General features: G+C 43.7%; 1 protein-coding gene across 4 annotated transcripts; it reads right to left on the minus strand.

Annotated features, from left to right (window-relative positions):
- Positions 1–379: 379 nt before the first annotated feature.
- Positions 380–22,883, minus strand: RANGAP1 (Ran GTPase activating protein 1). Of its 4 annotated transcripts, none has more exons than XM_030478788.1 (17): positions 22,635–22,883; positions 22,112–22,149; positions 20,472–20,607; positions 19,139–19,266; positions 18,016–18,075; positions 17,184–17,363; positions 15,751–15,885; positions 14,419–14,577; positions 14,133–14,246; positions 12,275–12,374; positions 11,781–11,865; positions 11,198–11,345; positions 10,602–10,715; positions 10,165–10,267; positions 8,349–8,437; positions 6,408–6,529; positions 380–1,857 (listed from the first exon to the last, which is right to left on the minus strand). In XM_030478788.1, the coding sequence occupies exons 3-17, from the start codon at positions 20,581–20,583 to the stop codon at positions 1,788–1,790; spliced, it is 1,719 nt and encodes a 572-aa protein (XP_030334648.1). In that variant the 5' UTR covers positions 20,584–20,607; positions 22,112–22,149; positions 22,635–22,883; the 3' UTR covers positions 380–1,787. The 4 variants fall into 4 exon arrangements, with proteins under 4 accessions (XP_030334648.1, XP_030334649.1, XP_030334651.1 ...); XM_030478789.1 differs by having other exon boundaries at positions 22,630–22,883; XM_030478791.1 differs by lacking the exons at positions 22,112–22,149; positions 22,635–22,883 and adding exons at positions 21,348–21,352; positions 22,247–22,254.
- Between the last annotated feature and the right edge of the window lie 1,518 nt (positions 22,884–24,401).

Genomic DNA, 24,401 nt, shown 5'->3' on the forward strand with positions numbered 1-24,401 from the left:
CTGAACAGATTTGCTTGTGCCTCAGACAGCTGAAAGAATGGGATGGGATGAGGGGAAGGAGGCAGGGCTCGGTCTGCAGTGACTGAAGCTCTCCTGTAGGTGCAGGTACCTTCACTTCAGTTGATTTTCATGCATTTGGACAGAGGAATTCCCAGCTTCAAAGACAGGGAGAAGATGCATTTTGCTCTCAGCCTTACGACAGATTTTTTGGGGTTTGGTTTTTTTTTGGTAACACGAAGACCAGCACCTCTTACTATCAAACCAGAGACTGCTTTCCTGAGCCAGCTGGATCATAGCCACAAAAGCCCTCCCACAGCCACCCCCATTACATCAGGCCCACAACCTGGAGGAATTTAAGCAGAGAGTGCATGCAAGTACATCTTGCACAATACCACATACTTTATTTTGATCCAGTACCCCAACCCCTTTTTTTCTCTCCATGGTGCCTGTACACACTGGAGTGAACACCAGCTTTTCCTGCATTTAGGCTAGCTGTGGTACACGTTGCCTCTCGCACCGAAGGGACAGCTAACTCCATTTCCTTGACTCCTTTCCTGGCACTGGCCCTATTTGTACTGCACGTTGACTGCAAGGCCGGTTAAGGGAGGTGAACAGTCTTCTCCAACTGAAAATAGAGAGGGAAGGAACAACTTTTTGCGACCTGAAGAAAGAGAGATGAGTTGATTTCTCAGGGGCTTGAAAGAAGAGGAGGGAGCTGGATGAGCCTATGTGCTCAGAAGTGGTACAGGTAGATGCCACAAACATGTGCAGGCCCATGGACAATCCTCCACACAGATTTAGGGGCATGTGCTGCTACTTCATTACAAGAAAAAAAGAACTGCCCAACCCAAGAATGATCAGCACAGCCCTAATTCTTCATGCTCTTGTATGTGCTCAGCTTTCAAACACACACACAGCGCACATAGTCCCACTGTTTTGTCAAAGGCAGGAGAAAGGGAACATGTATTCCACAGGGATTTTTGTATTCATTTCCAAGCCAAGCCTATTTAATTAGGAAGAGAAGGGAAAGGAACAGGGAAGGGGCAGGAAGAAGGAACAACACAGGCAATGGCAAAAACATTCACAATAAAAATACGCTTGCTCCCTTAAGCAATGGCCAACAGGGTTAGCCACACTACACAGATGCTCCAAGCCACAGCAGCAGGGGAGCAGTATATCTTAAGATACAAACCAGCCATACACTGCCATCAACAAATGGTCTTGAAAGAAGCAGCAAAGGGGGGCACAGCTTGCCCCTCTGACCTGGCAGCAGCAGAAGGGGGTCAAGCACTACCCCTGGCCTGAAGAAGCAGGGGCAGGAGCATTGTTGCCTCCCTCCTGCACAGTTGTGAATGCTATCAAGCAGGAGTCACAGTCCAATAAAATAAAATGCACAACTGGGTTGATCCTGATGAGAGCACTTCTGGGCCCTGGGTTAGTCTTGGCACACCCTTGCCAACGCAACCAAACTGGAGAACTCTTCAATTCATGCGGAGCTCAGAGCAGCACTGACATACTCTAGCATAAGCACCTGCCCTGCAGACCAGGGAGTCACTTTATGAAGAGTAAGAAGAGAAAAAAATCAGCATGATTTGTCCAAGTTTATGAAAGCAGAAGGAAGGACAGAGCTACAGGGAGTGGGAGGAGAAGAAAAAAAGGGAAAAGAAAGAAGAATGGACAGTGTGTCTGTATGGGCTCTAGGATCCTCTCCCACCATGCAGCTCTCAGTTCTCTGCTGACGACAGTCCTAAAAGGAGGGAAGGGCACAGCAGCACATCTCTTGTCTCCTACAGCTGGTGGAGGGTTTGTAAGAGCATGTGGCGAGCAAAAGAACAGGAGTCAAGAGCACGGTTTGGTCTGTGGAAAGAGAAGAGAGAGAAATTTAAAACACTTAAATTAAGAAGTGCTTTATATCTGACTTGGAATCAGCAAGTAAACAGTATTGCAAACACACTGGGCTTGCACACCCAAAAGCCTACACCTTTTCCCTTTGGTTCTCTCTTCTGAAACAATTCCCTCACTGCTGCACAGATCACTGCTTCCCGCTCAGAGCTTGCTGTGGAAAACATTCTCCTCTTGCTGAGTCCAAGTCAGGAAGACAACCACCAAGAATCAGACTGTTTGTTTCCATGGGTACAGAAATCAGCAGCAGACTATTGACCTCTGCAGGCTAGTGTCTCATTGTTGGTAGAACAAAGCAGGTGAGGGTGGAAGTCCCCTTCCCTCCCTTCTGGCAATGGGTTTTTCCATATAGATCCACTGTTTAGGGCCCCAAAACACAGAAGACAAGCCTGCTCCCACTCAAGTCTCTCTCACCAAGTCAACTGCTATTTATGACGCAATTTTACCTCTCCCACCATAGCAAAATAACCCTTAATAAGTAATAGCAGTGGGGCCTACTCAGTTTGGGGAAGACCGGTGAGCTGAAATAAAGAGTAGAGCATCTACGTAGAAACAAGAAGTTTATCATCTTTGGATTTGTAGTACATGAGCAATAGCTGCAGTGCTTGGCTGGTATAGGGCTCCACGTCTGCTGCAACTGAATACAAGTATTGGCAAAAGAGTTAACCTTTCTTATTCCCCCAAGAGCCACTCAATGCCCCACTTTGAATAGATACAATTACAACTTGCAGTTTATCTTCAGTGTGGCTGTATGAGGTATTTCAGTCATCATCTTTGGAAGACGCAGCCCTGTTTGCAATGGGCGGGTTGGGTCTGTCTGGGCAATACCCATTTTTGGAAATAGAGAATCTAAACTGCTGATGCTGATCACAGCCAAGCTCCCTCAACCTTCACTCCTAATGCCAAGCCTCTTCTAACATCAAGAGCTTCCTCACTCGCTGTGAAGTTAAACTGCTTTTACTGCTCCCTGATACAGACTGTTGAAAGAGGCCAGTGATGGGATCCAATCCAAAGAGCAGCAAAACACCCCCCAAAAAACCCCACCCCCACCGGGCAGGCAGACATCCACATACTTTCAGCGTTTTCACCTAAAAGATCATGTAAAAGCACATGTGGATTCGCAGCACCCTCTTGTGTCCAAAAAAGTAGAAAATAAGGCCTGATGGCAGCAGAGTAAGATGGATGCTGCTTGCAATCCATAGCCATAATTTTATTATCATTTTTGAATGGAGAACATAACCCACAACATCAAAAATTGTCACAAAAGAAAGGAGTATTACTGCTCCACCAGTAAGCCCTTTACAGCACAAGGCAGCAGAGCTCTCATCTAGGCAGCTATAAGAACTTTACAGCTCTAGAAGCCCAAAGGAATTAACCACAATCCTAAAGGAAAAACCTAGAAAATATCAATAAAATGCACACCAATTTGCTGCAAATGAAGGACTCCATGGATTGACAGAGTGGAAGCAGATTTGTTGCAGAAACTAAGCCCAAATGAGCTCTGCAGATTACCAGGTTTACCAGTTTTAGGTTTAATTTAAGGTTAGGATGTGGTTTTATTCCAAGTGAATTCCAAGGAAAGACAAGGGGTGTAGGTTAATGGAGAAGCTGTGCGCCGGTTTTGGCTGGGGTAGTTAATTTTCTCCACAGTAGCTTCTATGGAGCTACATTTTGCATTTGTGCTGAAACCAGTGTCTATAAGGAAAACATCCCTGTGTTAGTTCTAGGCAGGCAGAGCCTAAGCTTTTTACTGCTCCTCACCCCACCCCACCAGCAAGTAGGCTGCAGGTGCACAAGAAACTGGGAGGGTATAGAGATGGCAGCTGACCCCAACTGACCAAAGGGATATTTCCACACCATCTAGTGTCATGCTCAGCATATAAAGCTGGGGGAAGGAGCTGGGGGGGGGAGAAAGTCAGAGTTAGGACAGTTGTCAGAGAAAGCCCTGCTTTCCTGCCCAGTGACAGGAACTAGTGAATAAATTCCTTGTTTTGCTTTGCTTGCATACACAGCTTTACTTATTAAACTGTCTTTATCTCAGGCCATAAGTTTCCTCACTTTTACTGTTCTGATTCTCTCCCCTATCCCTCTAGCAGGGAGTGATCAAGCAGGTGTATGGTGCTTAGCTGCCAGCTGGGGTAAAACTACAACAAGCTGTTTTAACTGGACTTCACATTTCTTGAACTGTTGTTTGTTCTCTCCAGACAACTGTAAAGCATGCAATAGCTGCTCTCCTTATTCCCTCAAGGAAAGCATTTTAAGAAATACATGTATTTATAAAACAAAGGTATATTGCTTACATATAGTGTTGACTTCATTATGCCGCACAGGACATAGGGAAACTTACGGTATCACCACACCTTGCAGCAGAGGGGTTTGCAAATCAGCGAAAGCTTCAGCTCCAAGAATTTTGTAACACCAGGGACACTGCAGACTTGGCATTGGCACCCTTACATATCAAAGGCAGGCAGACAGATCTGCTTTCTACTGTCAGAGGCCCTTGACTCTCACACAGCTTTTAGAGAAGCTTTGAACAATCTCACTTTTCCATCTTGTACTTGTAGTGAAATACTGCTTCTACATTCAATGGAATCAAGTCCTCCACAAAAATCAAGGCCAGACTTCTACTCTTATTTTGGATGTACAGCATCATCTACAGACAAACATTTACTGAAACCTGGGAGAGGCCTACATGCACACATACAGGGAAAGGGAGAAAAGTGCCTTTTGTGAGCAAATTTTAGAAGAACATGTAAAGTTGAGTTATGAGGTTACTCTGAGCACTGGAACGCAACATAAACAATTAGAATGGTTAAATGCACTGAACCAAAGTCCCCTTTCTGTATTCCCAGCTTCAGTGATTTAAATCCTGTTTGGAGAGCTGGGGGGCGATAAGTGGGACTTGTTATGATCAAGCTGGGTCTCCACATAACTAATGGCTGATGAAGTCAGTCATTTTCTTCACTTTTTTATTTTAGGGCTGGTATTGGATCCTTATACTGCACATATTTACTTCATCAACAAGTAAGATCACAGGCAGCAGTGTAGGAAACAGCAGAAATCCTGTTATCTATCTGGACAACTTCACATGCCAAGTTCTGATACTTCTTGCTTAAACCTATAAAGTTGGAGGTATATTTCTTCAGTTGGCAAAGCATATGATCCTTGGCCTGTAACTGCCTAATTCTTAGCCTCATCAAGCCAAAGAGATAGCAAACCTTTCTACCAGAAGGGCCTCTAGGTTAGTACTTGCACCACTAAACAAGCTAATTACATGGTTTTATTTTCCAAAACTGACCTTAGCATGGCTGGTTGCTGAACACATGCCACTGTTACACATCAGCTTTAACAGTTTCAGCTACACCAATAATTGGAAAGTTTCCTCTCTCATCACAACTGGCCTGCTTCCAATCCCAGGAGAACTAAGGAAACACTACCAGTATTTGACTGCATCCCTATCACCCATAGTTTATATGCTGAGCACAAGTATTTGATGCCTCTGCCTTTCATCAGCAAGAGATTCTAAGCATCTGCATGCTACCCATACCATGAAAATCAAGAAGGCTTAAGGCTCATCCTGTAACCAGTTAAAAAGCTGCTCTCACCCTACATGGCACATGGTCTGTGCCAAAGTGCTACTGAGCTCCAAACGTATTTTGGACTTTAGCTGTTTTATCTTAGATGACAATTTCAGACTGTTTCTCCTGTTGACTGCTGAAGTATTTAATCCTTCCTCTTTTGAGGGAAGGTCTATTTGGCGTGTTTTTTCCAAGTCTCATCAATGCTGAAGTTCACACCAATTTAATCCAGAACAGATATGGCTTCCACAGCTATTGCACTTAATATGCTTTAGTACATTAAAAAAAACCCCCCTAGAGCTAGTGGGGGGTTTATTCTACACCTATACTACAAAAAGCATTAGAGGCAGGCAGTAGAAGCAGCTTCTTCAACACACATGCTCCCAATTTAGTTCTCAAAAATTGCTAGCCTTGCTGCTGTCACTGTAGGAAGCTTAATTTAGGAACAAATTCAGCCTTCGTGTTTTGTAGTGTTTTGATCTGCTGGTATTCAGTGTTACACAGCATGACGATTCAGGCAGAGCTCTGCTGACCCTCATACTCAGAAGGATGATTTGGAGGGCACAGTTAGATCTAGTGTACTCATAGTTCACTCAAGCAGTGGCTAGAAACCCAGCAGGTTTCCTTTAGCTCAAAACCAACTCTCCTGTGAATAGCATTAGTAGTCTCTATTTCAGAGCCAGCTAGTTGTAAAGCCAGCTTTCCATTATTTCTTCTTTAGGATCAAGATGATTTTGGGTTTTTTTTTTTTTACTCTAAACCTTGCAGACTGCAGTAAACAAGAGAAGTAGAGGCCTATTATACTATTAATCCTTAATTTCAGAACAGATGTTTAGTAGGCTTTAACAGAACAGCTTGCATATAGCTATTAACCCTCAGTTTCACTAGCTCCCGTGGAGAAGACTGCATGGCAAGTACAATACTCACTTTGTGACAAAAGCCAAGAGAACTGGGGCCAGAGATTTAGGGAAATAATCTTGCTGGACCATATGGTTCAGGGTCATAAGAATACCATAGAGGCTTGGGGCAACTTTGACCTTCTCTTCACTCTGAGAAAAGAACAAGAAGATGAAGTCAGACATCAGAAAAATCACTATTTTATCTAATCCACTGTAGTTCACAGAGGCAATGAATTCTGCTGAATGAAGTGCTTTTCTTTCTGCAGGAAAAAATGATAGTCACTAAATTGTGCAGTGTTCATCAAGACAAAGCCAAATCCACAGCCTCCTAGCACCATCATCTGAAATAAAGCAGCATCAAGAACATTCTACTGCTTATCAAGTGATAGCAGTCATAATGGCAAAAGGGAAGTAATGAACTTGCAAGTGAAATGGCCAAATCTTCTCAGAGGCCCCAAGTGTTCTCTTAAGGAATTCCAGACTTCAATTCATAAAGAATTCAGTTGCCTTCATTAAAATAATTTTTCTTGTATTATTCTGTAGCTCCTTTTTGTATCATCTCCAGTTCTTTGTCAGGCTTTCTCCAGAACTTGGTGCAGTATTCCCAGAACTGGTCTCACAGTGATGTACAAGATAAAGCTAATCCCACTATTTATATGATACACAAGTTCTCCTGCTCCTAATGTGATGCAAACCTACATATCCCAACTTTTACATTGTTTTCATTTATTTCTCCACTGCCATTTCAACTAAAGTAAGTCCTTCATTCCATAGACAGGATCTAAACCTGTGTTCCTACATGTATGATCACGAGTTCATTCCAGAATAACCATTGCTCATGTGCTTCCAGCTATGTGGGACAAAGTTATGAAAGATACTTCCTCTCCACATATGCCTAATTCATCAGCAGTCCTCTATATTACAGAGGACAATCAGCTGGCTAATCCTCGAGGGCTTCATCAATGCATCTTCCTGACCTGAAAGTTCTTCAGGAGCACAGGTCTGTGCTCTGCACCTTACACATATTTGCTATTTTCTGTAAGAGGGAGTTGGTAGTCCTCAAGAAAGCATTCTGCAAAAATATCTCTGGTTCTGTTGACCCCTCCAAGAAGCAGGAAGCTTCAGCATTGGTCCAATGTCCAGTGAACATAGGGAAAGGCTAAACTGATTTTACGAAATTAAGATGCATTCAAGCCATCAACTTTGTACCACAAGCTGGATATCACCAGAGGGAAATCCATAAACCTAATTAAGAGCAGGCATAGATTATGTCTTTTCTGTGGTTTAGAATTGTCTTGGACCAAGTTTCCCTTCTCAGCTTCTAGGTCTTGAGGCAGTGAGAAACACTAGCCCTTGTAGCACAAGTAGGCAAAAGTGCTTAAGTTTGCAGACAGAACCTCTCCCCAGTCATCTTACTGACAGTGAAGCTGCAGGTATTCTAATTTCAATTAATTCAACTTTCCTGATGCCTCCATCCTTTTCTCACAAGAAAGTTTATTCCCTGTAACTACACATTTAAATACTAGTATTTGGCAAGATCCTCCAAAGCATGAAGTTGAATGCTGCTGATCTAGCATGAGTAGTTAGGATACATGTTTTTGAGCCATGCTACTAAGAGATGCCCTAAAGGGCCACATTAATATTGTAGATTAGACTCCTGGACATGGCTTTTTATAGACACTGTAATCCAACAGCAGCACTATTTCCTTACCTGACCCTCCCTTCCTTTAGGGGATGACTAAGGATACACAGGACATTAAGCAGAAAAGATACAAAGAGCTGACACCTTCATCCTAATGCAACATTGCAATCTGCAATTTCTGCTGGACCTGCAGACTTCCATTGTCCCTGGGCACCAGGCATGCATAGGCACCCAGCTGCTTCCATGGCAACATAATTACCCAAAACCCATAGTCTGGTCTTCAACAGCCTAAACAGATCATAACTTAACTCTTTCCTGCTTCCTCACCTTAAGTAGTCCCATGTGGACCAAGAGGCTTGTGACAAATGCATCCGAATTAAATGTGGCAGAAGTGAAGGCTTTTTTCATCAAGGCATCTAAAAAGAAATAAACACATCACATTAAACAATAAAGGGATGCTGTTACAGATTTTAAGATAGAGATTGATCATACAGGATCTCAGGGAGCATCAGCTGTTTTGGGATGTAAATATCCATTAAGATCCAGTTGTCTCTCAGGGAGTAGATATAATCTCTGAAACACTGAGATAGGTAAAACCCAGTCCTTAAGTATAAGGTCCAACGTAAAGGAACAACCCCCCAAACAAAACCCCAACAAAAAAGCACAACAAAACCCCAAAATTCCCCACACTGCCAAGCTTCAGATGCTATTTGACCTCAGTCCTATGCATCACAAGATGCTCTACTCAATGCATTTGAACATGCATGCTATGTGCAGACATATAAATATGATCAGATGAAGTAGAGCAGCAAGTTAGAACCTTGACATTTTAAAGGCCAGCAAGAATTCACCTTTCATTTGAAACCAAAGGGAATGAGAACACAATGAGAAAACTTTTAGCTGTTTCCTGGGCTCCCTCAGGACCAATATTCTGCCACAAGCTATGGGCAAACCAGTGCTTTAGCCTCTCATGTCTACAAGGTAGGCAAGGCACCTGTTTCGACCTATGACTGTTCTGGTTTCCTGGAACAGGCAGAACCTACTAGAGCAGCTGTAGAACAGTCAGACATTAACCAGGGACCTCAGTGTCAGCCGATGCTTACTTTCCTGGAAGGAAAGTAATTGCCAGGTTCTATGTTGCCCTAAGGAGCAAGAGCAGTAAGGAACAGCTATTGAAATAAATACATTTACAAGCACAATTCAGACAATAGGAATATCCTGGGCTCCATTTTTTGTTTGGGACAACTCAATGAGCATGAGCCAAGGCCAGCACTGGCTTAGTGACATGCCAACTGACTATTTTTGGCTGATTGGACCCACACCCAACTGTAGAAAACACATTACTGTGACAGACAACAGCTAACAGTTTCTCTCTGTCTATTACTCCAAATTAGAGAAGTGCACATTTGTTAGCAGTAAATCACTATGTAGTCTTAAAAGTAATTGATCCAGTACTTTTGCACAATATTGTTACATAGCTCATATATGGGAGAACTGCCAGGGGATTCAAAAAAGATGAAAGTCAATAGTCAGATGCCTAGAAGCACTTGAAAATTCTCATCTCCAAGTGAAAACATAAAGGGATACTATTAGTGTACAAGGAAGTGACCTAAGCTAAATCAGTGCTCCAGAATATACAGTTCCTTGTCTGTACATTAACTTCCGTGCCTTGTTTCATGTTGCAAATCTCTGCTCCCTGAAGAAATTAAAAATATTTCAGACTGATAAGAGACATTAAGAAGTCTCTCTTCACACTCTATTGATACTGCACTGGTGAGGCTACTTCCCACAAAATACTCCAAGTAAACAGCCTTGAAAAAGTAACTGTCCTTGGAATACAGAATGCCTGGCTACTGACAGCCCAGCATCAAGAAGATGAACGGCAGCACACATCCAATAAGACAGCAGCTACAACTGACACTCATCAAGCTTTAGAAGCATAAGATACGCTAAATTCAGAATGAACCTCTACTTTCACTCCACACAAGAGGATGGCACAGCTTGGTCCTTTGTTATCTAGGGTTTCCTGCTGCCAGGAACAAAGCAGTCCAATGGCCTGGCCCACAGGGCCCTCCTCTGCATCACACTGCTGTCCTTGACACTGAAGCAGGTCACACCATGAAATGAAGAAAGGCCCAGTCACCTGTTGTTTCATGCACTGCTGTTTTCACTGGGGCTTCATCTTTGAAAACCGAGGATATCCTTAGGAGCGTTGTAACTACTTTCTCTACATCAGATGTATCTGTCTGAAAGATAAAGACAAAAACAAAACCAGGCCATTTAGTTCACTGCTCACTAGCTACAGAAGATGGGTCCCTGCTAAGGCTGTGACAAGAATTACAGCCTTCAGCTGACTGACATCAGTTTTGCCTTGGCCATATCACAAGGCATAAACACCACAAAATTACTCTAGGTAGAAGCTCTGGTGCCAGTACAAGCATTAACTGCATCCTGTGCTTCCATTAGGTTCCTTGGGATCACTGGGGAGAAGATGCAAATCCAGGCCTCTAGAGAAAGTTATCACATCTGGAGATGAAACGATTCTGCAAGACAAGCACAGACGACCACTGGCACACCTACCTGCTGAGCTATCAGCACAGAGCACTTTGGTCCTAGTCGCAGCAGCTTCTCCGGTGATGGGAAAGCAAGGAATGCGGCAATGTCCACAGGAGGAGATGGCACTGGAGTTGAATCCTGAAACAGGCAGAATCCATCAATTTACTCTTGGAAATAAATAAATTGGTTCAGCAGCAAAGGCATATAGGACAGGTCAGGACACAGGTACACCAGTTCAGGATTTGTTCTATTTGAAAACTATTTGAGGCTGGAATGAGCCCAGAGTTGAAAGAATCAAAATATGCTAGCACAACTGCATGGCACTGCACATACAAGGTGCCCACTGTTTTCTGAACATGGGAAGACTTTCTACCCATGTTTGTTACAAACACTACTCAGCCTTTCCCTCCATGCAGGTGTGCACAGGTCCACTCTAACAAAGCATGTTTCCAAGTCACCTATTTCCTGCATGTTATCTCCCTGACGGTTACTACATTGCCAGTCCGCAGAGGAATGTGAACGCCTCCCAGCAGTCCAAGCTCAGACTCACTCCTGATCACATTTCCTCCTTTACTTTCCTCCAGCTGAGGAAACAGGAATGCATCTGGAAGCAAGCTTACCTGTGAATCAATTATCTTCTTAGGAGTCAGTGACTCCTGTTCTCCCTGTCCTCTCTCCTTCAGCTGTTGCTGTTCTTCCTCCTCTTCTTCCTCTTCATCTTCATCCTCCTCCTCCTCTTCATCATCTTCCTCCTCCCCTTCATCATCACTAAGGTTTGAGAGTTACATGTTACACTACACATTTGCAATTCCTGGAATTGCACCGGAACTCCTGAGTGCACTGGAATTCCTGAGTGCACTGGAACTCAAAACATGTTTTCAAGAACAAAAAAGCAGCCTCCCCTGCAAGATGTACTACAGATGCAAGCTACTACAGATTGAGAGGACTCAGGCTTCAGTCACCCAGTTGACAATGGCAAGCAAAGAGCAAGAAATGCAATCAACACTAAGATAAGTCCATCAATTAAAACAAGACACAAGATTTATCCTACTTATGGAATTCCTTAACTGTGCTCCACACTTCATGCTCAGCCCAACATCCATCTGGAATGTTACAGTTCTTGTTTTAAAACTGATAGGTGAATGAAAGTGTTGATGAAAATTGTCATAAAACTTCCAATTTAAACTCTGGTATCCTGCCTACCTCAAAGATCCCAGCACAGTTGCCATATTGAAGCCTTCAAGAATCTCATGGAGTTGCTCACATCCCTCTTCTCCCAGACAGTTACCTAGGTTGACAGAAGGGAGTAAACTTAACAGATGCACACAAGTTTGGTCTTGAGGAGTTGCTGCGTATTCTTGTCTATCTCTTATTTCCAAAATTGAACCATTATCACTTAGGCCTACACAGCACCTTACAGGCAGCAAGGCAGACTTCAGTTAGATGTTAAACCCATTTCAGCAGCATTACACAAAGAGATGTTAAACCCATTTCAGCAGCATTACACAATGGTTGGAGACAAACCAACCCCCTGATTTTTATTTCCCGTCCAGGTCATCCAAGTTCAGCAACTCTCACTATCATTTTTTAAATGCTGACAATTGTAAGGCTAGAATGTGTGATACTGTCAATATTCTTCCTAGTGGTTTCTCATTAGGATCAGACTAGACACACTTTGATCCAGCAAACTTGCATACCATTGAGATCCAATTTCTCCAACTCTGCCTTATCTTCAACAGCCTCAGCAACAGTCAGAGCAGCATCTCGTTTGATCTCACAGAAGGACAAATTCAGTTCCTAAGAAGCAGAAGAACATTGATAAGAGAATGGGTAATGGCTTTAAACTGAAAGGGGTAAGTTTAGATATTAGGAAGAAGCTCTGTACTATGAGGGTGGTGAGACACCAGAACAGGTTGCCCGGAGAAGCTGTGGCTGTTCTATCCCTGGAAGTGTTTAAAGCCAGGCTGGATGGGGCTTTGAGCAACCTGGTCTAGTAGAAGGTGTCCCTGCCCATGGGCAGGGCAGTTGGAACTGGGTAATACTTAGCATCCCTTCCAACTCACTGTTCTATGATCTGTTTGCAGAATTCTTAACATCTATCATCCCCATAAGTTTCATGTATTCACAAGAGTTCTGGAAAGACTCATTTGAACACAATCTTAGTAAAAAAAAAAGTATTTTCAATTGGAAATAAAACCTGACATACTCCCTACTCCATATACCTAAAAGGGGCATTTTGAAACAGACTATTGTTAAAAGCAGCACTACTGAAGGTAACCACTCCACTAAAATAACCAGGGAGACCACACTATTCTGACTGATCACCTAAAAGGCAGCAGACATTTCAGTCCTTAGCAATCAGCTGACAGGTGATCTTCACTTATTCAAGGGTCATGAGAGCATTCCAGAATTCACACACCGCAAGTCTTACTGAAGAAAGGTAGCTACTGTACTAAGTGGAATGCTCATTTGCTTTTGGACACTTTGGTCACAAGTTAAACTTCAAAAAGAAACTACAAGTGGTACTGCTACTGATAAACACAGCCAGAAGAGAAACAGTGTGGACAGACTAATAAGAGTAAAGTTATTCAGCAGCCAGATACCATCCCCCACCATTCCACACTGTGCTCAATCCTTTGCTGAGAAGGGATTTAATATTAACAGCAAAAGGGAAGCAGTCCTTGAACAGAATGAATCAGCTACGATTGCTTCATGCTGCCCTCCCTTAACCACTTCTGCTCTGGAAAATATGATTTAACTTCTAGCTGTTCATCTCAATACTTCCACTCGAATCCTTACTTTAGTTTTCCTGGGAGATTCAGACCAGGTCCAGTATAACCAAGAGAAGCCTCAGCAAGTGATCTACAAAGCACCTACTTCTTTCTGTACCAGGTTCATACATGTAAATAAATATTAGTACTGAGCTGCAATTGTGTCTTTGACTAAGCTTGCAAGATTAGGAATTGTGTTCAGCATCTGTCCTGGTGCAGTTGTGGCCCATGGCAGGTGTTTCTAGAGATCCTAGCTTACTTACATTACTGACTGGACTTAGGCTTGTCTAGAATGTTGTCAAATGCAAGTCCCATGCAAATACTGATGTAGGAGGCTCTGGTATTGCCAAAAAAGCTAAAAATATTTGGACCTTTGATACATGTTCTAACAAAAAAGCATTAACTGCATGAACTCTTATATGCTGAAGCTGTTCATGAAGAGGAACAGCTCAGTCCTCATTCAAGGCCCTCTGAAAGGTGCTAAAAAGCAGATACTTCTGTTATTAGCTTTCTTGAACAGCAACTTGCTGAGTTGAACCAAGAGCTTCAAAAACATCAAGCTGAGTCTGAACCGATCACTGGTACAACTCCATGTAGAATAGGCTTAGCTGGATGAGGCGATGCCACTGATCTGCAATACAGCTTATTGCTTTTGAGTTGTAAGCATGGAGCCTGCACTGAAGTGAATCCCACTTTAATCAGAAGTGGTAGGAGAACAGACAGAAAAACACAGAAAGAGGCATTTTCTAAAGAGATTCAAAGCTGAACAGCAAGACTATAATACCTTTAATTTATGAAGCCCTTCTTTAACAGCATCAGCAATAGCAACAGCACCCTTCGAACGCACCAGGCAGTCTCCAAAGTTGATCACTTCAATCTGCCGAAGTGCCTTCAGAGTCTGCATGACAGTACAAATTTGAAAGTATAGACATGCAAATAAGTAGTGTCCTATCACTCCTGGAAGGTCATCTTTCCCAACACAGCATGGCATCAGGCTCCACCACCCACAGGTGCTAAGACTAGCCATATCTGGAGAGACAAACCCAAAGCAACTGCTTAGGACAACTCACCTCTGCCATGGCCACAGCTCCTTTCTCTGTGAAGGTGTTGTCATTCAAGTTTATAACTTTAAGCAGTGGGTTGATAGCAAAGGCCTGGGCCAGTGCTGTGATGCCAGGATGGTTAATTCCATTCTGTGGCATATGGACCTCTTCTAGAGTCCCAATGATCTAGGAAAGGATTGCATATGAAAGAAGTTGTCAGGAGACATATGTCAACTCAGGAGAAGAGCTCCACTCTTTAGGATTTGCTTAAAATTGTTCTCCTCCAACTCAGAACTAATTTCTTCTACACAGTATTATTTGCCAGCAATTATGTCACAAATTTAAGTGAAATTGCAGGCTTATGGCAAGTGTCATATTAACACAAAGCCCAGATTCTAAGATTCACAAGTAGCATCCTCCTGGCATGCCTACTCTAGATACCTTGAGACAAGAGTTCCTTACCTGTGGCTCAGTAATACTGAAACAGACCCAGCAGCATCACTGGATACAGTATTTTTCTGATTAAGATCTACATCTTATCTCGACTGCAGAAGCAAACCCATAAGAAAAATCAGTATGAACACTGTTTACAGAGTAAACAGCATGTCACAAAACACAATGAATCCCATTTTCATAATGCCATTCAGTCTGAATTCCTTATGAATCACTTATGCATACGTATTTAAGTAATCTTATTTTTGCCATGATTACTCAGTAGTCACACCGAGACAGCTCTTTACAAAAAACTCAACCTATAACCTGCAATATGATTAATACATCTGACAATATGCATTATAATTCAGAAATCACTTTTAGCATCAATGGAGGAAAGAAAAGAGAATTAGGTGCCTCCAACACAATGAATTCTCTTCCCCCAGCAACAATGCAAGTTGGACAGTGACAGCTAGAAAAAGGTAGGCAGCATTTACAGCCCTTACAGGATGATCCTAGTGAAAACACTAGGTTGCTTTTGCCAGATGACTGAACAACTAGGCAAAGCAGCACTCAAGAGGTCAGCTGGTACACCTAACCCCAGATAACCTCCATTAGCACAGAGGAAGGAAAAGGAATAGGGCTATTATTAAATTACTTGGGAGATGCCTATTTCTCCCTCAAGTAGCTACTTCACACAACCACTAATTACATGTTTGGAAACTTGGGTCACAAATATTCAGTCATTAATTCTATCTGCACTTGTTGAAGACTCCAGTTCCAGCAAACAACATTGCTACCTTAGTGAAGCAACAATCAGCCACTGCCTCCAAGCTGAGGCAAGCTCTGTGTACATTACCTTTAACATTAGCCCTTAAGCACACCTTGCTCCAATTTGCTGTTAAGCAGCTCTGGTTTGGTACTTACCCCAAAAGCTTCAGCCAGAGCAGTGGCACCATCATTCTCCAGACGATTTCTGCCAGCCACAAATATTTTCAAAGCAAGAGGCTTGCCTTGGGCACTTGATTTCCTGTGACACTCCTTTAGAGCACCTGCCAATATCTAAAGATAAAACAAGCAGTTTATACTACCTCAGCATCCCATTCTGAAGGAATCCAGCTGTATTTTGTAGACCTGGCTCTGAAGAAATACTTTGGTCACCACTGATATGTACCTGATCTACATATAGTAGGGTATACAATAAAACTGTCTAACTACAACACTTCAACAGTATAGTCTTAGGCAAGAAGTGATAGTTTTGCAACACTAGAAGACAATGACTCCATTAAGAACATTTGATTCTTAAACAGGCAAACATATAGGTCTTAATGATAGCAGTCCCAGTTTTCTGCTTCATCTAACAGGCATCCCTTCAGTGCTAGGGTTGGTAACACTGTATTCTTAAATCCAAGTCTACTAGCTCTCTTGACAGGGAAACTAATGTTTAGGATAAAACTGTTTTCCTATGCTGGATAAAAACAGATGAGCTTTTCATACTTCAGAAATTTATCCAGGAAAGCATGTAGCAGGAAGGGATCTGGAGACTGGAGAAAGGGGCCAACAAGAATCTTGAGTTTAAAAGGAAACTGGGAAGTCCTGCAAGTGAGGAGGAATAATGCCATAAATCAGCATAAGCTGGGAGTCAACTGGGAGCAAAACTTGGCAGAGAAGAACTTGAGGGTCCTAGCAGATGAGAAGTTGACTGTGAGCTAACACAATGCCCTTGCAGAGGAGGAAGTCTACTGGGCCTTTGGAAAAAGCATCATCAGCAGGTCAAGGGAAGCGGTCCTTCTCTGCTCTGCCCTCTGAAATGCATCTGAGTACTGTGTCCAGTTTCAGGCTCCTACATGAACATACTGGGGTGAGTCCAGCAAAGGGTCCCAAGGATGATTAAGGAATTAAAGAATTTTATGTAGTGGGAGAGTGCCAAGGCATGGGATTAAGGCTGGAGAAGAGAAGGCTCTGAGAGAGATCTTATCCATGTGTAAGAACAGTCAGAATAAGGGTATGGGGAAGACAAGGTGGCATGAAGGGAGAGCCAGACAAACACACACAAACTGATGCAGAGAAAATTCCATTTAAACCCACCAAAAAAAAAAAGTGTGTTTTTACTGTGAGGGTTTTTAAACACTGGGATAGACTACCCAGAGAGCCTATCAAAAGTCTCCATCCTTTGAGATAATCAAAATCTGACTAGACAAATCCCTGAGCAACCTGGTTTAGTTGACTTGAGCAGGGCAGTTGAACTAGACAATCGCCAAAGATCCCTTCCAGCGTCAAGCATCCTGTGACTCTGTGCAGGGCAGTGTGAAGCCAAGTCCTGCCTCCAACCTCATTCCCAAAAAGGAGATAACTCTTACCTTGCCACCACCAATGCCCATGCCACAGTTATTGAGCTTGAGTTCCCGTAGCGTGTAGCATGCAGGGCTTTTCAGCAGTGCCTCAAAGCCACGCACTCCGTCTGGCCCAAAGGCATTGTCACTCAGGTCCAGCTCCACCAGCTGGGCTCCAGCAGCAATGAGTGCATCCCCCAAAGCAGTCTGTAAGGAAACAGATGGCAGTGGGTAGGAGTGGATTGACTCTTAGTGATAGCATCACTGCAGTGGCTAGGTATGACAGGGATGCTGCAAAAAATTTCCACTTTGAAGTCTTCCAGCAAAACTGGACAGGGAAATAAAACTTTACACCTAAGGCCAGAGAAGTTGTGCAAATTAAGCTAATGATAACCATAAGGAAGTTACCAAGAAGTTATCCCACCCCTTTAGGTCAAACACATATTTCAAAGTGATTTTCCCCCTCTACACTGCTAGAAGAAATATTGTTTCCATTCTGTTGAGTTTATCATGGTTTTGTTTCACAGGACTCAAGGAGGTAGGGAGCTCTGTAATGTTCTTGGAAGAGATGACCACATGCTTTAGAAAGCTTAGCTCCCATTCTATCATAAGGGTGTCCTCCCCAGTGACAAGCTTCTTCACTAGCACAGACTTTCATTTGACCTTTTATCAACTCTTTTCCACTTTATACAGAAGGAGCAAAAAAAGAATCATTCATCTATTGAGCCACTCAGTGTTAAGAGCATAAAGATCAGCTCTGCTAAAAAAAAAAAAAAAAAATAAAAATACACAAAATTCCACAAAAAGCATGACAGGTGAAAAAAGTTAGTCAGAAGTCTCAGATCTAGTTTTTATTTACCAAAGCAGGAGGGATCTCAGACCTTAGTCTCCCCGTGAACATGTCACTCCAATGACACCTCTAAAACAACAAACATACAGATAAAAACGATTAAAATATTTAGGACAACCACTAGTTGTACAGAGGTTTACACATACAAGCTGTATTACATCACTGGGACATCTTAATACTGTATAAGTCTTCCCTTGGACTTGTCACTTGTTTGTATTAAAGAGCTACAACAACCAACATTACAATTACTTCACCTGCAAGGACATAAACCCACTGAAGTGCACATTATAACACTATACAAGAATTCTTGCCTTTCGTTCAAGCTGGAATTCTTTTCTGCTGAGAAGATTAACACAGAAAAAAAGCAGCAGGAAACTGAAGGATACATTAGGAATGCAGGTTTTACCAAGGCATGAAGCTCAACAACTTGCAATCGCTTGAAAAGCCACACTTGGGTGATTAATGTGAATCAGTGTTTCCTACTCCTCTCCTGCAAAGGACAGTGCCTCTAGCAGCACAGCATCATAGAATCATAGATTAGTAAGGGTTGGAAAGGTCGTTAAGATCATCTAGTTCCAACCCCCTGCCATGGGCAGGGACACCACACATTAAACCATGTCACCTAAGACTGTCCAACCTGGCCTTGAGCACTGCCAGGGATGGAGCTTTCACCACTTTTTTGGGCAACCTGTTCCAGTGCCTAACATTAGGCTAGAACATAGTAAAGAAACATATTGGACACAGAAAAAGCTCTTGGTGCTCTATTCAGGCATTCCCTGAAGACTCATGTTTCAGATAACCTGATCATTCTCAAGATGATATGACCCAGCTTTTCCATCAGAACTTTTTTTGTCAGTCACTTGTTTACAGATTCTGCCTCTGCAGTAAGGCTCTTCCTCGCATAGCTTTCCAGCTTTAAGATTGGAAGCCCTCTGAACAGGAACAGTTAGGAATAAAGAAAGTGTTCCCATTATCCCGAAGTTCTGCCATATTTTCATATGGTTGTTCTTCCTAGTTGAAAAACCACCAAGCAAGTTCCAGGCGTAACTCAAGACTGCAGGAAAAGCATAGCTAGGCCTTCAGTATTTCTACATTACTTCCACTTCAATTAGCTCCCACTTGAGGATCTCACCTTGAGCTCTGATTTCTTCTCCAAGGCTTTGGCAATGACCTTTGCTGCCTCCACACCCACTGTGTTGCCCTCCAGGCGCAATGCTTCCAGGCCATCAAATTCTTCAATTTGCTTGATAACTCCTTCAGCTGCAGAAATCAGATAGTGTAGTTGGCCTTTCAGCTATCACCTTGGGTACCACAGTAACACCCTGATGCAGCAATACTCACTCAGCTTTACCCTTATGGAAAATAGCTGAATAACATCTGAAAGAATCCTGAAACAGTAATGGGAACACAGCTAAAGCGTCAGGTCACTAGCAAGAACATTCTCCATTCCTCACCCTGCCTTTTCATACTTTATTTCTAGTTCTACTCTGATAGCCATCCTCCTATTTGCAGGAGTAAGTTTCCTTACTTCCTAAGTAAGATTCCTCTGCTGTTCAGCACATGGTTTAGGAGCTAGAGTGCATGTGACTACAAAGATGGAAGGGCTAAGCTAAAAGCTGATCGGATTTGGTGCCACATCAACAGGAAGAAGTTCCCACTGACTGGCAGAAGTAGATGCCTGTTTAGCAAACAGGTCAGGGTAGAACAATTTAACTTTAGAGTAATCCTATGCAAGACACAGGAGCAGGCTACAGACCTTCTCCTGTCAGTTATTCTCAAGCTCCAAAGCCTTTCCCCATAGGTCAGTGGCTTTGCACTACCAAAACGGCATACAAAAAAGTATCACCTTTGGAATCAGCAGAAAAGGCATGCACTATAGCAAAACCTCTTTCAAGAACATGCTGTTTCTTGGTGTGGCAGAAACATTGATCTATATATATACATATCCTCCAGATATTTCCTACATTAGGAGCTACTGCAAGGCATTTTTAATTGGGAAACATATACACCAGCAAGAGAGAATCCAGGAAAAAGAAAATAGCAGGAATCTAACAAATTGGTCAGAATTTGGGAAGAAACTGGACCATTGCAGTAGACTAATATGTCAGCCATTCCCTCTGTGCAGGTCTTTAAGGCACCTACTTGACAGTAAGTAAGCTGTCATTCACTTGCTTACTGTTTTTAAAAGTAGTGACTTCTAATGCACAGTGACTGCCAAAAGCACTTGGTGAGAACACCAAGGAAACAAGAACTATCCACCAGGGAGGTAAACCACAATTCTACCAGCTGTAGCACTACCAGGGCACAAGGGAAGGAAACATCCCTATCAGAAGCAGCTGTAGCTGAGCAACCCCTGCATCACAGCTAATATGACAACTTGTCCCTGCAGAATTAGCAGGAGGTTTACCACAAGACTTTAGAATTTCAGGGAGACAATTCCCAAATGCAAGGGTATTTTCTCTTACCATCTTCAGCTGTATTGAGCTTCAGGCTCTGGCCTTTGAAGCTCAACTGCCCACCACCCACTTTCGTTTTGGCAAGTGACTCCACAAGCTTAGTGATGTCTTCTGATGCCATTTTTCTGCTTTTCCAAGTGTTGAGCTGTCAATTAAAAGAAACTGTCAACATCAAAAAGCAAACTACAATCTATAAGCATTAGCATTTTCCCTATAGCTCGCTTATGGCAGCTATCTAGGCTAGATTAATATTCCAAAGCCAGTCAGATGGTGTTGATTCTTTCAATACTGACAGGACTTGGGTTTTGATGAAGTCATTATACTTCATAAATAATCAGTAGCTAAAACCAGCAATTAAGGCCACATTAAGACATTACTCTGGGCACTACTTTTGCAATTAAAATTTAATATTCCTCTCTCTCCAAACCCCATCCTTTAGTTAGACCTGCTGCACATTTGCCCTGTCCTCCAAAGCAGGCCAGAATGAACACAACTCATTTTCCTTTTCAGTGATGTCCCCAGTAGTGCCTTTGTCAGCACAGTTCTAGAACTGCCGAGTTGCTGAAAGCATCACGTGTTGCATCCAAAACTCTCTCAGGTTTGTGGGCTCTCTTTCTTTGCAGATATCCCACACAGATTCATCACACATTAAGCAAGATGGTCTTACACTGATGAAGGATTAGCAAATATTTTGCCTTGAGACGAGTTTTGCTAGCCATGCCTAGTAGCATCTGCATACCATTATTTAATGAATATCAATCACTGCAAGAAGTAACTGGCCTCCATTCATTCAGCAGGATAAAGAGAGCATGTTTCTTATCCCAGCACCTCTGCTGGGATAAAAGACTACACACAAGTAGTGCTTAGAAACCACAGTTACAAAACAGACTTTAGGCATCAGAAGGGATGAAGGTTCATTCCTATGACAGAAAACTGGTTCCTTTCTATTCTTGTCTGACTTCAAAATGGACCCACACCCTTGCAGCTCTTTGAGCTCAACAGTGCTGATTTTAAAACACCCCCTAAACAGAAGTTGCATATTCATACTCTCCTGCTGATACCTAGTTGTGAAGCCTTCAGTTTCACAGAGTACAGCTTCCCTACAGCTTTCATTAACTGAAGTTTTACTTTTGTACAAAGGGGAAAAAAAAGATCTCCAAGGTTGATCAGCATCACTTTTCTAGGATGACTGTCCTTTCAAATAGGTGCTGCCAGTAGAAAGATGATCACATAATTTACTCCACTCCTACCATGCCACACAGACACCAGACTCATGGACATTCCCAACCTTTGCCAGTCCAACACTAAGAAGGAAGAAAGAGGACATCCTCCAACCCATGAAGGCTTTACTAAACAGGAACAAAAGTTAGGATTCAAAGAATTCAGTCTATTCACCTAGTTCAATTATTAACTTTACTTTTAAATACCTCATCACTCCACTGTTTAAAAAATTAGTTCTGTTCTCCTATGATGCTCTTCAGTACTCTACAGGTGTACTCACTCCCTTTGCTTCTCTTCCTTTTAAATCCCCTTTTACTTTCTTCACCTTGCAAACAGGCTACTGCCTAATTTCAACATACAAATTCATCATCACATCCTGAAGCATGTTTTACTGCAAACGCGCCAACCACACCCAATTGTCAACCTACCAAAGGTCTCTTGACTGCTACTTCTTCCACAGGGAAAGCTTTAAAAAGATAACAAAAATTGAAGAGTTAGTACATTTGGCAGCTAAAACCACAGTCTAGAAACACCTGGGGAGAGGTTTCCTTGTTATTTAAAGACTATGAAACTGAATGTTCCCCGGTGGTCTTAAAAAAAAAAGTTAATTCGGCCAATTACTTTACTGACAACACGTTACCCACGCCATCAGACCACACACCGGCAACCTGCTGCGCTACCCTAGGGAGAGGCCTGCCCTGCTCCCCCGGCACCGCTGGGTGACAGCCCAAGGTTACCCTCCAGCCAGCCCTGGACAGGCCTCCAGCGCAGCGAGCCCCGGTGACGGCTGAGGGCTCCCCTTTTCCGCCGAGGAAGCTGCCGAGCGCCGGCCACGCTGCCCCACCCCGACACCCCCCACCCCCCCATGAGCGGGCCCCGCCGCCCCGGGACGCGGTGCCGATGCCCCCCGTGCCCGCGACAGCAGGCGGCTGCCGCCTCGCCTCACCTCACCTCGGCGAGGGATCTGGCTCCCGCCCGGCAGGGTAAGGCGATGGAGTGGCGCCGGCACCAGCCCTCACGCCGCCGCCGCCGGGGACGATGGGTGAGGGGCGGGTGGCGGAGGCGGAGGATTTGAACGCCGGCAGTTTTGCTCTCTGCTGCGGGATTGGCTGTGCGGCGTGACGTCACAGCCCCCCCCGCCCCGCGCCCGGTGCTGACGGCCGGCGTGCCGCAGCCGGCCGGCCTCGCGGCGTGTGGGCGGGGCTACGGGGCCCGCGCGGTGGCGTCAGCCGCGGGGCACGCCGGGACGTGTAGTCCCGGAGGGGGGGAGTACCCGGCATGCCTCGCGCCGAGTCACCCTGTGGGGAGGGGGCTGGGGTCTGGTTCTGTGCACGTGTCCTGTGGGTCGAGCGGGGCTGTGGGACACTGGCCCTCGTCCCTGCCCTCGGCCACTACTGCGCCTGCTGCCTGGGCTCCGGGGCGCAGCACCCGTGCCGCCCGCGTCGGAGGGCCGAGTGGATCTGGGGTGTGCGGCCAGGCCTGTTGCACAACAGTGTTTCCGGGAGGATGTGGCCAGAGGAGCTCTGAGGTGCTCTGTAGGTTTCCCACATACCCACAGATGAGACACGAGTGCTTTTTCCTGTGAAGCCGTATTTAGATAATGTCTCTGCAGATCTCATCTTGTACTTAATGTGTTACTGTCAAGCCTTTCCGCTAAGGAAAGCGTTTCACTCAGCAGCGCACAGTCATTCCTACTTCAGGATGCAAAAAGCATCAGTTTGCTTGACCACTTTGTGTGTATGTTGTGTGTGACGTTTTCTTCTCGAGTGTAGAAATAAAAGTACATCTGGTGGGACAAGGTGAGCTGTGTATAAACCTACTTCCTACCGCAGTGTGATTGCGCAGGTCCTCCTAACACAATCCCTTCTCTCTGAGTCCCAACCTACAGGCACTGATACAGGTACATTTCACATGGCAGGTGCAGATACGCGGTGAGATTGGTATTGAGGTCAATATTAGGCTGGATTTATTCTGCCATTTAGTCCCAAAACATTACAAGAGGCATTTTTTATTGTCTCACAATTCTTCAAATGCCTGTATGGACCCAAGAAAAGATTGTCAGTAATTGGCAATGCTGAGTGACATGGGAGACAGCATTAGGTTGAATGGCATGATAGACCACCTTTGTTCAGGGGGAATACAAAAAGCAATGAAGTTTCTTTATGGAGCATGACAGCTAAGAGAATATAAGCCATAAACTGGTACAGCAAACAGATGAAAAACCTGAGCAAAATTTAACGCTGAAATAATAAGAGGAGTTTCTCTTGCAACTGAAGAAAACTAAGAAGATGAGGCCATGACTTGATTATGGTTGTATGTGAGCAGCATAAAGCTGCCAGAAAACACAGAGGGAATAAATGAGTGTGATCTCAAGAAGGAGCTTGAACTTTGAAAATATAAGCAAGGAATTTGGCATTTTTTATTAGCTCCTCACAAGATTTAGCAATAAACAGGATCATATCTAATACACCTGATTCCCTTCTCTGTTGTCCTCCCAAATACTGGATAATTACACGGGCTGGAGGGGCGAGAATAAAGTCTTTAACTGTGGGTGCAGTTAGAACTGGAATTAATTTGTGCTGTGCTAGTGTGGTATAGACCCATACATTCATTCTCCCTACAGGAATAGCTTTACAAATCAAAGTAATTTTTATGACAGAGTATTTTGTAGCAGGGGTTGGCAGTGTTCTGGCTCTGCTGACTACCCACACACAGGAC

Source organism: Strigops habroptila, chromosome 3 (genome assembly GCF_004027225.2).
Source record: "Strigops habroptila isolate Jane chromosome 3, bStrHab1.2.pri, whole genome shotgun sequence".
In the NCBI taxonomy this organism is placed as follows: domain Eukaryota; kingdom Metazoa; phylum Chordata; class Aves; order Psittaciformes; family Psittacidae; genus Strigops; species Strigops habroptila.

Excerpts from the sequence above, each read along its gene's own strand:
- RANGAP1 (XM_030478788.1), bottom strand. The coding sequence starts at position 20,583 with ATGGCATCAGAAGACATCACTAAGCTTGTGGAGTCACTTGCCAAAACG. Across the intron at positions 14,247-14,418 it reads GAGCTGTGGCCATGGCAGAG|ACTCTGAAGGCACTTCGGCA; the intron begins GTGAGTTGTCCT and ends ACTGTCATGCAG. Across the intron at positions 6,530-8,348 it reads TCCACATGGGACTACTTAAG|AGTGAAGAGAAGGTCAAAGT; the intron begins GTGAGGAAGCAG and ends TTCTTTTCTCAG.